This window comes from Macrobrachium rosenbergii, chromosome 41, assembly GCF_040412425.1.
Source record: "Macrobrachium rosenbergii isolate ZJJX-2024 chromosome 41, ASM4041242v1, whole genome shotgun sequence".
Classification (NCBI taxonomy): domain Eukaryota; kingdom Metazoa; phylum Arthropoda; class Malacostraca; order Decapoda; family Palaemonidae; genus Macrobrachium; species Macrobrachium rosenbergii.
Genome location: NC_089781.1, coordinates 208,361 through 224,585, shown reverse-complemented (window position 1 = coordinate 224,585; position 16,225 = coordinate 208,361). Strand labels below are relative to the sequence as shown.

Genomic DNA, 16,225 nt, shown 5'->3' with positions numbered 1-16,225 from the left:
CTGCTAAAATACTTGGCATGGACTTCAATATTATTTCATTGCCATCCATTGTTCTATCCCACACAGTAAGAGAAAAAATTGTCTATGCATCTCTGTTACTGAGCCATGACCTTTATGTGTGGAATTTCTAAATCTAGTCTACTGTGAAAATTATGCGTCTAACGTTGCTAGATACATAGTGCAGAAACTATGGACTTCAATTATTAGGCAGCACTAGTCCATATGTAAAGTGGTTGAAATTGTGATTTAAACTGTTTTAAAATTTTTGTGATCCACCTGTTTGAGGAAATGCACCTTGCCACTACTGTGGTGGTAATGTACTGTACAAGGCTTTGCAGTCAAAGCCCCTGCTCTATGGGTGTAGTGTAGACTTCATTATTGAAGTCTTTAGCTCTACCCTCTGGTCCTTGACTCTGCAAAGACCTGCTCCTGTAAGGGCTCCTATTCCCTTGTCCTTAGCTAAGGTTCTTTGGCTCCTGTTTTATCCTCAATTCAGTGTTCCTGGTATGACCACAACCCTTATGATCCAGAGGTTTCAGGAGCCAGGATCAGCGAACTTGGCTTCCTTAGACAGGGACAGTGCTTCATTACTCTCACCACTAGCCATCTTTTGCTGTTGTCCCTGAGCCCATCATTCCTGGCCAAGATGAGGATCCATTGAAAAGGAAATCTATTCTTTTGCAGGAACTCAAAATTACCGATAAAACATTATTCCTGGTCAGGTCACTTCAGGTACCTAGATGTCTTAGTTACCATCCCAGATTGTCCTTTTTTACACCTTACTGTCAATTGCCAGGGCAGAGTGGTTATCCTGCATCCCACCTCAACAAACTAGAGCCATACATGTATCACATATATAGGTTCTTTCCCCATTCTTTGTTGTTAATCCCAAGTGGAAATCCTGAATAAAAGAAGGTTGCTAATCATGACTTTAATGTGGACTGGTTTTTTGTCTGGGTATTTGGGATTCCTTAATCAAGGACCAAGGCCATTTTGTTACCAGTCGACTTCTGCGCTATTAAAAAACAGGTTATGATATTGGAAAAACTGATTTTTAGTAGCTGCTGTAAGTTTTTAACCCCGAAAAGAAAAGACATGGGGAACAGTGGTGGGGATTTTCTTTCACAGACCTGACAAGTGGTGGTCAGCATGGCCAACTCTTTGAGATAATGCCACATCTGTATTAGAAGGGTGAATGGAGAGACTGGGGTAATCACTGTAGGCAAAGGAGAGAGCCATCCTGCCTTGAGCCCATGTATACTGGATCACTGTGTCAATGTCAACAGGCACTGTTCTAGCCAAAGCACCTTAGAACCAAAAGTGGTTATGACACTTGCTTAAACATAAATAATTGAATATACAGTACTATTGATATTAATTAATGGAGGGAGGATACCAAACTTATTTGTGGGTTGCCAGAGAACTACACAACCACCCACGTTTCAGAAATTGGTATGATGAAAGAAAAATGCAATTATGTTTTTGTGGAAATATGATCTCATAATATTGATTTTTTTTATTTTTCATGGCTGGAAAAATTGTAAATCAACTTAAGACTAATGGCTAGCTTTATCAAGTGGGAATGTCATCATAGATGGAGCATTATATTTTATTCATGTACTATACATTTTACTTGATTTCAACATTGCTTATTATATATATTCTCTGGTAAATCTGAATAGTATTAAATGCATTATCTTAACTTTATTCATTTACTTTTCCTATTTATACATAGGGATTTGTTGATTAAACCAATCAGAGTTGAAGCAGAAGGATTTCCCAGAGAAAGACTTGGACGAAGTACATTTGTTCTAAAGGTAAGCACATGGTACAAGAATCAAAGAAATTTTGTTTGTAGATGCTGTCTCCTGCAACAACTACCAAACATTTTCATTCCTCTTGCCACTCCATATATAATAGTAGTAATTTTGTATCTTATTTTTTTACTAGTCTTTTGCTTTAATCTTTCTGAAGATCTAGTCTTACAGTGGTATTTAAGTCTGCAAAATTTACAGCAAATAATTATTAACATATTATATTGTTTTATTTTATTGAATTTTTTCTGAAATACTTGGTCAAGTACAAAGAGTAATCTTTGAGAACTTTCATGCCACCTTAAATATCAAGTTTGGTAACCTTAAATATTAAGTTTTGGTCAGTTTCTTAATTTGTAAATATTTCTACTTATAGATATTGCTGAGAATGTTGATTTCTTAGAGAAGTGGGATATGGAAGCTCCTTCAGATATAGTACCTGACTCAGCCCGTGGTTGGGTCACAGCTGTTGGAGATTTGCTTGGACCAACACTAGAGGTATAAAGTAATTGGGCTTTGTGTGAGACATTGCATGTATATGTACATAAACAGAAATAGTTAGCTGTATATTACATTTTCTGTTGATTTTGAGGCTTATTGAACAAAATATTATTACGTTACAAACTGGGTTTTGTAGTAAAATCTTTATTTCAGAGTTATGCCCTAAAATACATATTTTATGTGTTTTAGGTATATTGGCAACTAATTTATTTTTAGATCATCAAACGAGGGTATATGTGTTGACATGAAGAGGTAAATTCACTGGTAATTGTGTGCATACTGAAGTAAACGTTTGAGATAATCAGATGACGTTTCTTGGAACTACTGTAGTTGGTATGGTATATCCACCTCATGGAGTCACTCAGTGTAATAACAGGCTGTCGAGACAGATGGTAACACAGACTAAGTGGATGTTAGACAAACCCACTTTCAAATAAATGCTTACGTACTTCCGCATCCGGAAGTGGACTTGTTTGCCACACACAAAAGCTATCAACTTCTTGTGTATGTTTCTTCAAAGGGGAAGGTCAGGCAACAGCAAGAGATGCATTTTTACAAGAATAAATGGAGGACACTATTTACCTCCCTCTATTGTTTCAGATTTTGAAGGTTTTCAACAAACTGCTAACATTTAATGGAACTGCCTACCTAGTGGCCTTAAATAACCCAGTCATTGGTTCATATTGCTTTAACAATGGAGAACAAGCCCACAGGGGGCATTGACTTGAAATTCAAGCTTCCAAAGACTATGGTGGTCATTAGAAAGAAGGTAATAGAAAGTACAGAAGAGATCAGTTATTAGAAAAGAAAAAATAATTCAACAAAAAAAATAAGCAGATAAAAATGTGAGTAAATACAATGAGAATTGTAACTTTGCTTAAAGCTTTTGAGGTGCCAATTGCACGACATCCTCAGGGAGACTTTTCCACACTCCAATGGTGTGAGGAATAAAGGACCTCTGGAACTGAGAAGTTCAACAGCAAGGCACATTTACTGCATTTTGGTGCTGCTGTTCAGCAAATCTGGTTGCTCTCAACAGGAAAAGAGGATCAGGGATCAAATGTGAATGTGAAAGATCTCTCTGTTAGAATACAACTTATGAAAAACTGCCAAACAAGAGACCATCCATCGATGGTCCAAGTCATAAATGCTACTATTAGGAAACAGAAACCTACCACCAAGAACCACTCTACCTAAAAGAGATAAATCTGTTGCAAAAGCAGACATCCACACCGGAGAACAGTATTCTGTTAAGGGTAGGACAAATGAGATTTATCTCATTTATATGAGATCTACTGCTAATCAATAGTGTTTTCATTTGAATGGAATTCAGCCTCATACCCCACTAACTACACCATTCACTAATCCACTCCATGTCACAAATTGAGCATAAGGGCAGCTTCATTTTTCATAAGTGGAGACTACCACACCCTCAAGTGTCGCATCATTGGCATACTTAACAATCTTGCTACAGGCCAACAACCATATCGCCTGTATACACTGAAAATAATGGTGGACCAAGTACACTACCCTGTGCAACTTTAGAATCAATAGGTTGTGGTTTGCTAATGATCTCATCAAAAGCAACTCACTGTTGCATACCTGTAAGGAATCTTGAAGTAAACCTAAAACTTATCTACCCAATCCAAGATTCTAAAGTGTATAAGTAAGTGCCTTATGATTTCCTAAGTCAAAAGCAGCACTGAAACCTATTGGAATTACTCAACACTCAAAATGGCAAGTCAAATCTACAAGAGCATTGCATGTACCTAACTGCTTTCTGTATGCATATTAACTATTAGCTAACAGTCCTATGGATTCCACATACTTGTATAGTGTCTTAGAAATTAGTTTTTCTGCAACTTTGGAGACCATAGGGCAAATAGAAATTGACCTGTAGTTTCTGCAGATATACCGCTCTTTGGAACAAGCTCTGTATTATAAGTTTGAACTTGTCTGCAAAGATACTACATTGATATGAAAGTCTATAGAATCTACTAATGTTGGGAGACAACAAGCTAGAGACCTTTTCAAAAAACAAAGGGAAGAAACCATCAGGATCCTCTCCACCCAAGCTATCAGATCTTACAAAATCTGCCTCTTGCATTAGGGATGTTAAAAAATCTTGATAATCTTGATAGCTTGGGAGAGAGACATCCTCAGCTGATTGCTTACCTTCAAAAGCTCAGTGAAGTAGTTCAGACTTTTCCTTAGGGCCAGACCAATCTACCACCATCTGTTAGTAGTGGTGGAATGGGAGTTGAGCTGGACCCAAAGATAGAAGATGCCAATTTGTTCCACCACAGAACAGGCAGGGTAATTCCTTCCAGTTCCCTCTTTAAGGAATTATTGAAATTTCTCTCAGCTGTATGGTAAATTCTATTTGCAGCTTAGTGAAACTCCACAAAGTTGGTGTAATCTTCATTTGAATGATTTCACCTCCATGTGTTGAATTTGATCTGTTTGTTATGGTAAACTCGTCTATGTGTCATCAAACTATGACTGGTCATTTGTCCTGAATTTGATGACCTTCCTAGGGATGTACCTTACTGAAACAGCCATTAGCATTTCATTCAACTTCTTCGTGTGATCAGGATCTAATATAGCATCTCAAATATTAAGTGCTTGAGAAGCTTCAGTAATGCAATCCCTCAAGATTTCAGCCAAACCATTTTTCCAGTGGTGGAATTAGGAATATAGTGATTGACATATGTGTCCATCTCAATGGCACAATGATCAGAATTGCCTACATACTCACAGACTTTGGACGTGATGATAGCTGGAACATCTGTGAATATGAGGTCTAATCTGTTACCAGAAATATGTGTGGGTTCCTGAATTAGCTGGACAAAATGGGAAGATACACAGACTCAAGAGCAGACTGGCCATGTTGATCTGTGGAATTTGATGTAACCCACTCGCTGGGCTTTTCTTTGAAGTCTCCACAAATAATGAATGAAGCTCTTGAGTCCTGTGACTGAGCCATACTAATCCTCTCTAAGAGACAGTCATATATAGAATCGTGAATATTTGGATTGCAGTACAGGCAGTCCCCGGGCATGTCGGCCTTGGCTTACGTCGTTCCAAGCTTACAGCGCTTTTCAAATATAGCCATAAAAAAATCTGTTCCAGGTTACAGCAGATGTTCCAAGGTTATGTCGCTTCAGTTTTAAGGAGCGCTGTAAGCAACGGAAGAATATTTGTACATTTTTGGAGGAAATTCTACAAGATCATGGATGCACCCCTCACCAGAAGCAAGGTAAATCAATTGGGAAGTTTTCAAGGCAACCAGAGGATTAAAGGTAAGGCTTTCATAACTTATTTTTCAATTTTAGCAATTTTTTAATACAGTGTTCTGGCTTACATTGTTTTCCAGCTTATGTCACTTTCTGGCTTACATGCCGTTCACTGCAAGGTTGTATGCCGTTGTGCTGTGTAGTGTTGTACCCATCAGGTGTGCCAAGGAGACCCAGAGCTCTGACAGGAAGGCAGTACCCCTGTCCATAGTGATGCTGTCTGGCACTTTGAAGCTGCTGATCCAACTGGAGAGGAGGGCCTCTGCTCATGATGTTGTTGATGCTTCATCCACGGGGGTTGCTTAAGGCAAGCGAGTGGAGCAGTCTATGATCGTCAGGAGGTATCTGGCTTCCCCCGACTGTGGAAGGGGCCTGACAACGTCGATGTGGATGTGGCCAAACCATCAATGAGGCTGGGGAAAATCGCTGATCCCAGACTCTGTGTACCGGGATGTTCTGCTCGTCTGGCACGGGATGCAGCTCCTTGCCCACTGGTGGACATCCTTCTTGGTGCTGTGCCAGACAAACTTGTCAGCCATGAGGCATGTCGTTGTGCGCCCCAATGGATGGGAGAGACCATGGACTATGTCGAACACATGCTTTCTCCTCGAGGCAGGCACCAGGGGGCGTGGGCGGCCTGTGCTGGTGTCGCAGAGGAGAGTTGTGTCTGAGTTTGCTAAGGGCACGTCTTTCCATTTGAGAGCTGTCACTGCCGTCCTGTAGTCCGCTGTCTCTGGGCCTGCTGCTTGTTCTCTCACAAGGTCTTCGTAGTCAATGCCGAGGTGAAGGGAATTGATTTCTTCTCTTGACAGAGCTTTGCCCACTGGGTTTTTCTTGCCAGGAACGTAGTTGATGGTGCAACCGAATTTGGAGATGGTGGTCAGGTGCCACTGTTGCCTTGCAGACCATGCATCCCCCTGCTTTGCAAATGCGTGAACCAAGGGTTTGTGATCTGTTAGGATTGTGAATTCGGTTCCCTCCAGCAGGTACTTGAAGTGCCTCACAGCCTGGTAGATAGCCAGCAGCTCTCTGTCGAAGGTGCTGTATCGGGTCTCAGCTGGCGAAAACTTGTGGCTGAAGAAGGCCAAGGGCTGGGGTATGCCGTTCACCAGCTGTTCGAGTACTGCACCACAGTTGATGTTGCTGGCGTCCGTTGTCAACCTGAGGGCAGCGGCAGGATTGTGGTGAGTTAAGGTGGTGGCACAGGAGAGGGCCCTTTTCATTTGAATGAATGCCTGCTGCTGCGGAGCTTCCATGTTAGTGTTTTTGGTTTCCCCTTCAGGATTGACGTCAAGGAGTACATGATGCGGGCGACATCGGGGATGAAGCACCAGTAGTAGTTTATCATCCCGAGAAACTCCTGAATGGCCTTAATGGTTTGTGGTTCCGGGAAATTTTCTATAGCTTTTACTTTAGAGGCTGTGGGGCGTACTCCTGCTGGGGAAATCTCATGGCTGAGGAAGTCTACTTTTTCTTTCCCGAAAATGAACTTGTCGAACCTGACAACTAATCCACTGTCCTGCAGGCGTTTCATGACGGTGCAGACGTGGTGAAGGTGTTCCTCTGGGGACCTGGAAAAAAAGATGAGAATGTTGTTGGCGTAGCAGATGCAGAAAGGCAGGTCTCCCAAGATGGTGTCCATCAGGCGCTGGAATGTGGCGCCTGCGTTCCTGAGACCGAAAGTGGAATGGGAAAATGTGTAGCTCCCGAAAGGCGTGATGATGGCGGTTTTTGGGACGTCATCGGGATGTACAGGGACTTGGAAGTACGACTTCAGTAGGTCCATCTTGGAAAAAATTTTGGCTCCATGGAGGGCACCCGTTAGGTCCTGCATGTTAGTGAGGGGGTAGTGGTCTGGTGGTGTTACTAAATTCAGGCGCCGATAGTCCCCGCAGGACCTCCATGAACCATCAGATTTCTTTACCATGTGGAGGGGAGATGCCCACGGGTTTGATGCCTTTTTACAGACGCCCATACATTCCATCTCTGCGAAGGCCCGTTTGGCGTCTCATAACTTCTGGGGGGACTGTTGTCGGAACTTGGCATAGGTTGGTGGGCCCATCGTGGTGACGTGGTGGAAAATGTCGTGCTTTGCTGAAGGCCCAGGTTACTGACACAACTCTGGTTTGAATACATCCGGGAACTCCTGTAGGAGGGACGTGTAGCTGTTGGGGGCTGTGGAGCAGATGGTGGGCATTCCAGGTCCAGTTGAGAGCTGACGGGAGTGGCATGTTCCTGTGTTGAGGAGGCGTTGTCTGGCGACGTCGGCTAGAGGTCTGTGGTGCCCTAGGAAGTCCACACCCAGTAGGGGGAACTTAACATCCGCTATGACGAAAGGCCAGTGTTATCTGCGCCCCAGAATTGAGATAGCCCGGGTCGTCGTACCATAAGTGTGGATGGGAGTTCCGTTTGCTGCTATGAGGGCGGGTATTGAGTCAGGTATTTTTTCTAAACCTTCCTTGGATGGCGGGAAGACCAACTGCATTGCCCCCATATCTACCAGCAGGCGCCGTTTGGAAATTTCGTCCGTGATGAAAAAACCTGCTGGGCCGGGTGAGTTGGATTTTACGGCCACAGCTGTTACTTGCGGCCGCCTTTGTCGTTTTTTGTGAAAGAACAGGGAGGCCTGCAGGTTCTGGCGTTGGTCCTGAACTTTCTATGGTAGAAACACCATGCCGGGTTTGACCATGTCCTGTGCTCTCTGAGCGGCGTTCTCCTCTTATAAACGGCGTTGATGTCTCCGTCATTGTCGCCGTCTTCCTCCAACAGGTTGCAGGCTCCCAGGGTGGCAGCTGCGAGGGTGGTGGCGTGTGTCGAGGCCTTGGTGGTCTCATATAGTTTCTGGGCATCGTCGACTAAGGCATCCATGCTTAGGTTCTCTGCATCCCTTATCTGGCGCCGAAGGAAAATTGCTTTTGCTAAGTCTGTTGTCCTTTTCCTTCCGTTTTCGTCGCAGCCTCTGAGTGTTATCAACCCCTGCAGTTGGTCCCAGGCTTCACTGGGTGATGCATCTCTGAGGGGCTGGGATAATAGGTCGAATGTGTGCTGCGCTCTCTCGGACACAGGCATGGAGTGGAGTAAGAATTCAGCAGTTTGTTTTTTAAGTCCGTGTATGTGACTTTGTCCGGTTGCGTGTCCAGCCAGGGGGAGATTCTGTTGAATACTTCTTCTGGGAGCACCATCATGACTGTATCCGGAACATTCACTGTAAACATTTTTGCTGTAGGAAAACTCGCCTCAGGAATTTTCGCCGTAGGAAACTTTGCCATATAGGATTTTTGCCATAAGACAATTTTGCCGCATTTATCAAGTATATATGGCTCACACTATTGTTACTTCGATTTAAACATATTAACAAGCAAAGTACCTTGTTATCAAGTATATCTGGAACCTACTACCGTTACATTTTGATTGACGAAGTACCTTGTTATATAATTAAAATACCAAAATTGAATACCTAATTTGAACACTCAAAGAAGGAGTAGAGTTAAACTCTTTAAATTTTCTTTATTCATTCAACAATATTTTTTTTTGTGCAGCCAACCCATAACAATGGTTTATCAAGTGGAAAGTACCGGAGGCGGTGTGAAATTAGTTGATGATCTTAAATTTGTTTACAGAATAGATAGAAAATACGGTGAAAAAAACATATTGGAAATATGAAAATAAAGAATGTAAAGCTAGAGTGCATACTGTGCTGGAAAATGATGATTTATCTATATGTAAAACATTTGGCTAGCATTGCCAAAACCAAAAATGTATGAAGAAAAAACAAAATTGAAATCACAAACTTCTGTGCGGTCGTTAATTGCAGAAATTTCATCTAGTTTAGACATAATGCATTGTCTTTGCTACCGACTTCATCGCATTTGTCTCGAAGTATTAGAGGTTGGAGGCAGAAGAAATGCCAAGCTTCCCTGATCCCAACCGGAAGAAGTGGATATACGATACCTGAAGAATATACTGTAAATTTCTTGAAAATGGTGAGAACTTTTTATTGTATGATAGTGGTGAAGATGGATGATCCGGATAGAATTTTAGTGTTTGGCACTCAAGCTGGGTTAGAGGACCTTGCTGATAATAAAGATTGGGCTTGTGATAGCACTTTTAAATGTAGCCCAGATATATATTATCAGTTATTCACGTTACATATTATCATAAGACATTAGCATACCACGTCTTTTTGTTTTGCTACCTAGTAAATCACAAGTAACCTACAGCAGGCTTTTTAGCGCCTTGAAGGACTTACACCCATCATTAGAGCCATGGCCTTCTAGTGTAGATTTTAAAATCTAGTCTACCATGAAGAATATTCACCTAAGATTGATAGGTATCAGGTATAAAACCATGGACTTTATCACAAAACAGTCCGTATGGAAAGTGCAGTTGGATTATCTCCACACTGAGAGGGACAGTTGACCCCTGATTGTAATAGTTTTTACATTTTCTGGACTACATATTTGAGGACAAGTGCCTTGTTGCTACTACAGTTATACCATACAAAGTTGCATTATTGAAGCCTGTGCCTTTATGAATGTAGCATTGATTAAAAGATAGAAGTTTTTAATTCCCTTCTCCAGCTCTTTGCATTGCAAAGACCAACACCAGCAGCATTACCAGTTCACTGAATAAAGGTCTCTGATCCCTGTCATCCGAATTCAGTAATCCTAATGCAACTATAGCTCAACACTCCAAAAGGGGTTCTTCTTGACCATCTTGGCATCCTGGCTCTCTCAGATGGGGAGAGCATTTCATCACGCATACACCTAGCCATTACTGTTGTCTCCTGGCTTGTCATTTCTAGCCAAGAATGAGGGCACTTCACAGATGAAATCTCCTATTCTTTTATGGGAACTCAGAATTATAGGTAAGACATTATGCCTAGTCCAAGAGCTCCAGGTTTACCTTTAAGTCATGGCAAACGTTCCAGATGGTCCATTTTTCTTACACCCTATCACGAACAAGCCACTTTCTGTGCATGGGCTGATAATTATCTTAGTGACCCTCATTAGAAAGCCGAACCCCATCCCCTTCTGGTTCACATAATTCCTGAGTCCAGGATTTTGTTGGAGGCATTTCTTTCGAAGAAGTCTCCAAGTTTACAAGGTGGTCCTCAGAGCTCCTTGAACGCTGCTGCTATGATATCAAACGAATTTTACTTTACAATGTGTTGGTAGGTGATATGGTAAGCCCCAGGATCATAGGCTCCTTAGTGGAAAGCAAAGGGCCCTCTTGATACCATAGTAATTCTGATATATTGCCAGGGAAGGGGATGCAGTAATCTTATATCCTAATTGGGTAAGTCACTTTAGAACCACATAGAATAACACATCTAGTTTCTTGTTGTTTCCTATCTTTAACTGTTAAATCCTAATGGGTATTATGAATAAAAGAAGGTAGGTAATAAATTATGTGACTACTGTGGGCCATTTTTATGTCTGGGTCATTGAGATCACTTAATTAGGAGCTAGGCTATTTCATTTCATCACCTGTCAGTTTATTTTGTTTGCTTCCTTAAGGACAAGCAGCGGTTACACTATCAAAACACAGGTTTCTACAAAGGAAAAACCTATTTTTGGTAGCTGCTGTGTCCTCAAACCCACCCATTCTCACTGGCAAAAAGGCATGAGGAGCTGAGGTGACTTTTCTTTCACAGGCCTGGCGAGTAATGGGTATTTGGCAGACTCATGTGCTGTTGTCACATCTGTGGAAGAAGGATGAAGGGAAAACTGGTAATTGCTGTAGGCAAGGGAAAGAACCCTCTTGCCTCGGTTATTCTTATACTCGATCACTGTGAAAACAAAGGCACTATTCTGGCCGAGAGAATTCTTCGATATTGGTTTGTCTGTCTAATGGGAGACCTGGTGAGACCATAAAAGTAACTCCTTTAAGGATTCACAGTGGCTACCAAAATAAGTTTTTCTTTCATCAAAACCTGTTATGTAATTCTATTACATGAAATTATTTTAATCACACAGACACGTTAACCATATACACACATGTACCACAGAGAAAATGAAATTCTAGGTGTAAATCCTGACCAGTTTCATCTTTATATCTAAGACATTTTCAGAGTACTGATACTTAGTGGTAGAAATATACAATACAGATATGCTAGGAGAACAGTACAAATGGACGTACAGCCTGTTGGAAACCAGATATTCACACCTGACAGGTAGGAAGAGATAGTGGGAGGATGTGTAAACTTATTAGCGTCCAAAACAATATACTTTATATACACATCTCTTTATCTTCTTATAAAAGCATTTTGTATCTAAAGCTAGACTCTGTAATGTTTCTTTCCAGTAATTTATTGGAATAAGCTATCATTTTTGCCTTTTCCAAAATAATTGTATGATTGTTTTCACTAATATGTACAAATTTTCCAATGTTGACTTGTGCATATCTTATGCATTTATTTATGATGTTCTGTTCTCTTTTTCCAGTGATTTTCTAGTTTGACAAATATAAAAGTTGTCATAGGACTTGATGGAATTTGGGTTGTTCATAAGTGCTTGTTCTTCAATAATAATGAATTCCAAAGTTATTGAGAAGATGGGAATATCTTTGAATTTATTACTGTATAATAGTACAATTAGGATTTTTTGTGTTGTAAGTTTCTTTGTCATTATCATAAAGTCTTCGTGCCACTCGTAATGCGTTGTCTAATACAGAATCAGGATTTAGCATTCATGTTTGAAGCATTATAATGAGCAAAGGTTTGTCTGCCCTGTTCAAGGATACTAAATAAGTTTACATTATCGCTGCACATGCTAAGCAATATTGAGAACAAGCTGTGAAAGAGGACTGGAGAGACACGGAAGGTATGTCAGTATTAGAAATGTTTGCATATGAATGGCAGGATAAGAAGAATTAAAAGGATACCACTGATGAAAAAAGAGAAAGATTAGGGAAAACACTAGATATCTGATGGGCGCCACTAAGGCTATTCAGAGGCTTGTGCAGCTCAGTATAGAAGAAACAGACTTGTTAGATAAGAAACTTGAAACAAGCTTATAGCAAGGAGTGGGAACATGAGGAAGGAGTCGGGTTAACCAGTGGTGATGTTAGACTCGGTATGGTCAAGAGCAATACCTCAAGAATTCTCAGATCTCATGAGAGGGGATGAGATTTTCTGGATTGGCTGGCTTTCTTTTGATTTTCACACATTAGTCAGGAAAACCTTGGTTATCACCCTTGTATTAGTAATATACAGAAATGTGATCATTCAAGCTTCTTGCTAACCAGAGATTTACACATTATTGTATACTTTTGTCAAAAATACAATTTTTTCTCAGAATCTTTGTTCTCTTGTTCACACTTTATATAAAAGTGGCAAACAAAAATTTTATTTACTTTTTCCAATCAATTTTTTTTTCAGAACCTTGGGTCTCTTGTTCGCATGCCATATGGATGCGGTGAACAAAACATGTTGAATTTTGCTCCTAATATCTTCATTCTCCAGTACCTCGATGCCTCTAATCAGACAACAAAGGATATTGCCCATAAGGCAACTGATTTCATGAAGCAAGGTAAGGAATATTGATATTGTAGGAATTAATTTTTTATCAGTCAGTTTTTTGTTTTTTAAAATATTTTACATTAGAACTTTTTGGTTAATATGAAAAATATGCTGTTGCATTAATGTAAAACTAGAGTTTTTTTTTTTTTTTTAATACATTATCTGTATCAATTTGATGTTTGCTCAATGCACGGAAGTCCTATGGTTTGGGCTAGTGCTGCATATTGATTATTGTAATTTTGTTACTGTTTATTTTAAAAATACTTGGTTTTATATTAAGTCCACTGATTTTGATACTGAATAAGCTTTTCTGAAGTTGACATACTAGCGAACTGAAAAACTTGAACAGATTACTGTACCAAGTAATAGGCTATGTATGATGTAAACTGATCAAGCGTGTCTCAGTGCGTGCAAATTGAATGTGGCTGCAGCTGGTGCTTTATTTGAAGATTTTAATAGTATAGGATGTAGGCTTATGAAGCCTTTTGTTATCATAGACAAAGGAAAACTAAACCCCATAATAGGGAGTAGATGCTAATGTTCTACCAATATAAATACACTGTACACAGTGTATTTATATTGTGGAACTTTTTTACATGTTGTTTTGTACCAATGTTTTTAACTTGAATTTCGACCTTTAACTGACCGTTGGGTAAATTTATGTTTTTCATATGATGCCAAAAGCATGAAGTATTTTGGAGACACTGTTATGACTGATTGATTGATTTATAGATTGTAGGCATACATGCCAAGCACTGGGGCAACTAAGGCCATTCAGCGCTGAAACGGAAATTGACAGTAAAAGCTTGAGAGGTGTAACAGGAGAAAACCTCGCAGTTGCACTATGAATCAATTGTTAGGAGAGGGTGGAGAGTAAGATGGAAGAAAGAGAATATGAACGGAGGTACAGTAAAACGAATGACGACAGTTGCAGCTAGGGGCCGAAGGGACGCTGCAAAGACCCTTAAGTAATGCCTACATTGCACCGCACGAGGCCAGGATAATTTAGCAAGTAAACGGCTAAGAAATCTACCGACGTCAATGGTACAGTAGGCTACAGGAATCCTAGTCATTCAACTGACTTTCCCGTTAGTTTAATAGGGAATATCTGTATTAGAAATACAGAATAATATTTCATTGAATCCCAAGTATAACAAAACAGAATTAGAATAAATATTAAGAACCTCCAAAGACTGATATTACAATTAAGAGAGAACATTTTAATCAAAACCTGAAAATGTCGTGTGCATAGTTACAATTAAATTTTTAAAAAATACCACAGGAACATGACACAATCTAGTGGACAAAGAAAAGAATCACTAGAAAACCACAAACTCACTTGAGCTACCTGCAAGTGAATAGGTAGAAAACAGACAGCCCATCAAACCAAGCAGGTATAAATGATATTCTTTCCTTGCTGCATGGCAGTCATAGCTAGATGAATGTTTAGAGTATTAAAATAAATAATTTTATTATGAAAATTCGTATATTGCAAATTTTGAAACTACCATTTTGTTGCCAGACATGTCATGAGATAGTGAACATTAATTGGATTTGTAAAGTACTGATGTAATACGGTAAATACAGTATGAGTATGTGGTGTTTGGAACAACCTCTGCAGCTATCGGTAATGCAGGATGACCCTTTAGAGTTTTGGGGACAAGTCAAAGTAAGTTCTGCTGCATTTGTTAAAGTGGTCTTGGATAGCAAGCAGACTTCATTAGCATGTCTTGGCGAGTCTGGGCTCGGAGGATAACTCATCAATTTGATATTTACTGCTTCACCTCCAAAGAAGGAACCATTGCTGTTTCTAAGAAGTTTAGAGCAGCTGGAAAAGAATTTGCTGCCTTCGGTGGCCCAACAATAAATCACATGAGTAATGCACTCTCTGAGGCCAAAGATGGGGTTTTCAACAAAAGAAACCGCCAAAATTGTTCTTGAGACATTCAGAAGGTTTGTGATCCTGCAAAGGCAGATGACAGTGAATTTGATAATCATCACCATGCTGAAGTCATGGCATTTTTTATCAGCAACAGAGAGGACCTCCCTTAACATGGACTTTGGACCCTGGCATTATATAACGTGAAGCTGGTATTGAGATGGCAGGTGGGGTGGGGAATGATCACCAGTCAGAATGGAGTAGACCAATCGTGAATAAGAATATCATGTTTGTAAACAGAGCTAAAATTTATAAGGTATATTCTGTATATGCACTGTACTGCTCTCTGCAGGTAAGATAAATACTTATAGAAGAAAAGTTGGAGAGTTTTACAAACGTTAGCCTGCCAGATACCAAGATTCCTTGCTAGAGTGGCAAAAAATCAGAGAAAAGGTCAAAGAAATTATGAAGAAAGATTATAAATAAAGACCTAGATCAGCTGAGAAATAAGGAAGAATTGGTACAAAACAGAAGTGATGGAAGAGGACTCATTATATGCCTAACCACATTAAGGTTCAACTTTGTGAAAATATATTTGATAATGAGCTTGAAAGTTTTATTGTTTCCGATTGTTATTTTTAACACTATTCATTTACAAAAAATTAATCTTCATTAACTTGTATAATTCAGTTTCTGTAGGGCATCAGTTCGAAATAAAACTTAGAAAATTTAAAAAAAATGCCCATTTTAGGATACCAACGTGAACTCAAGTATAAACATCAGGATGGATCGTATAGTGCCTTTGGAAGTTCTGATGAATCTGGATCTACTTGGCTAACTGCTTTTGTACTGAAGTCTTTTGCTCAAGCCCGTCAGTATATTCAGGTAAGGCAAAAATGTGCGTGTGTGTGTGTGTGTGTGTTGAAAGTTTGTAATATGACTTGAAATTACTTTTTTAGTTTGAAAAAAACCATTGGCTTACTAAGGTTTTTAGTTGACATTCAAAGTAATGATCCACTGAAAAATTTACTAGTATTGTGCTGTTCCTTCAAATAGAGCATAAATTCCACTCTACTGAAGACCACCTTTAGTTGTAGCTTTAGTCTGGTACTGATTTGCGCATGGCTCACCCATGTTCTGTGTACGTTGACCTGCAGCAGTAACAAAGCTCTCTCTTGATTATTTGAGGTTATTATCAAGATATGCATCTTTA

The 16,225-nt window shown here is 40.0% G+C and overlaps 1 protein-coding gene across 1 annotated transcript in view; it reads left to right on the top strand.

Annotated features, from left to right (window-relative positions):
• LOC136826554 (alpha-2-macroglobulin-like) overlaps positions 1 to 16,225 on the top strand; it is a 440,224-nt gene that overhangs the window by 363,654 nt on the left and 60,345 nt on the right. Inside the window, 5 exon segments of the mRNA XM_067083736.1 lie at positions 1,736 to 1,785; positions 1,788 to 1,817; positions 2,191 to 2,312; positions 12,993 to 13,143; positions 15,764 to 15,897. Coding sequence (XP_066939837.1) covers positions 1,736 to 1,785; positions 1,788 to 1,817; positions 2,191 to 2,312; positions 12,993 to 13,143; positions 15,764 to 15,897 — 487 coding nt within the window.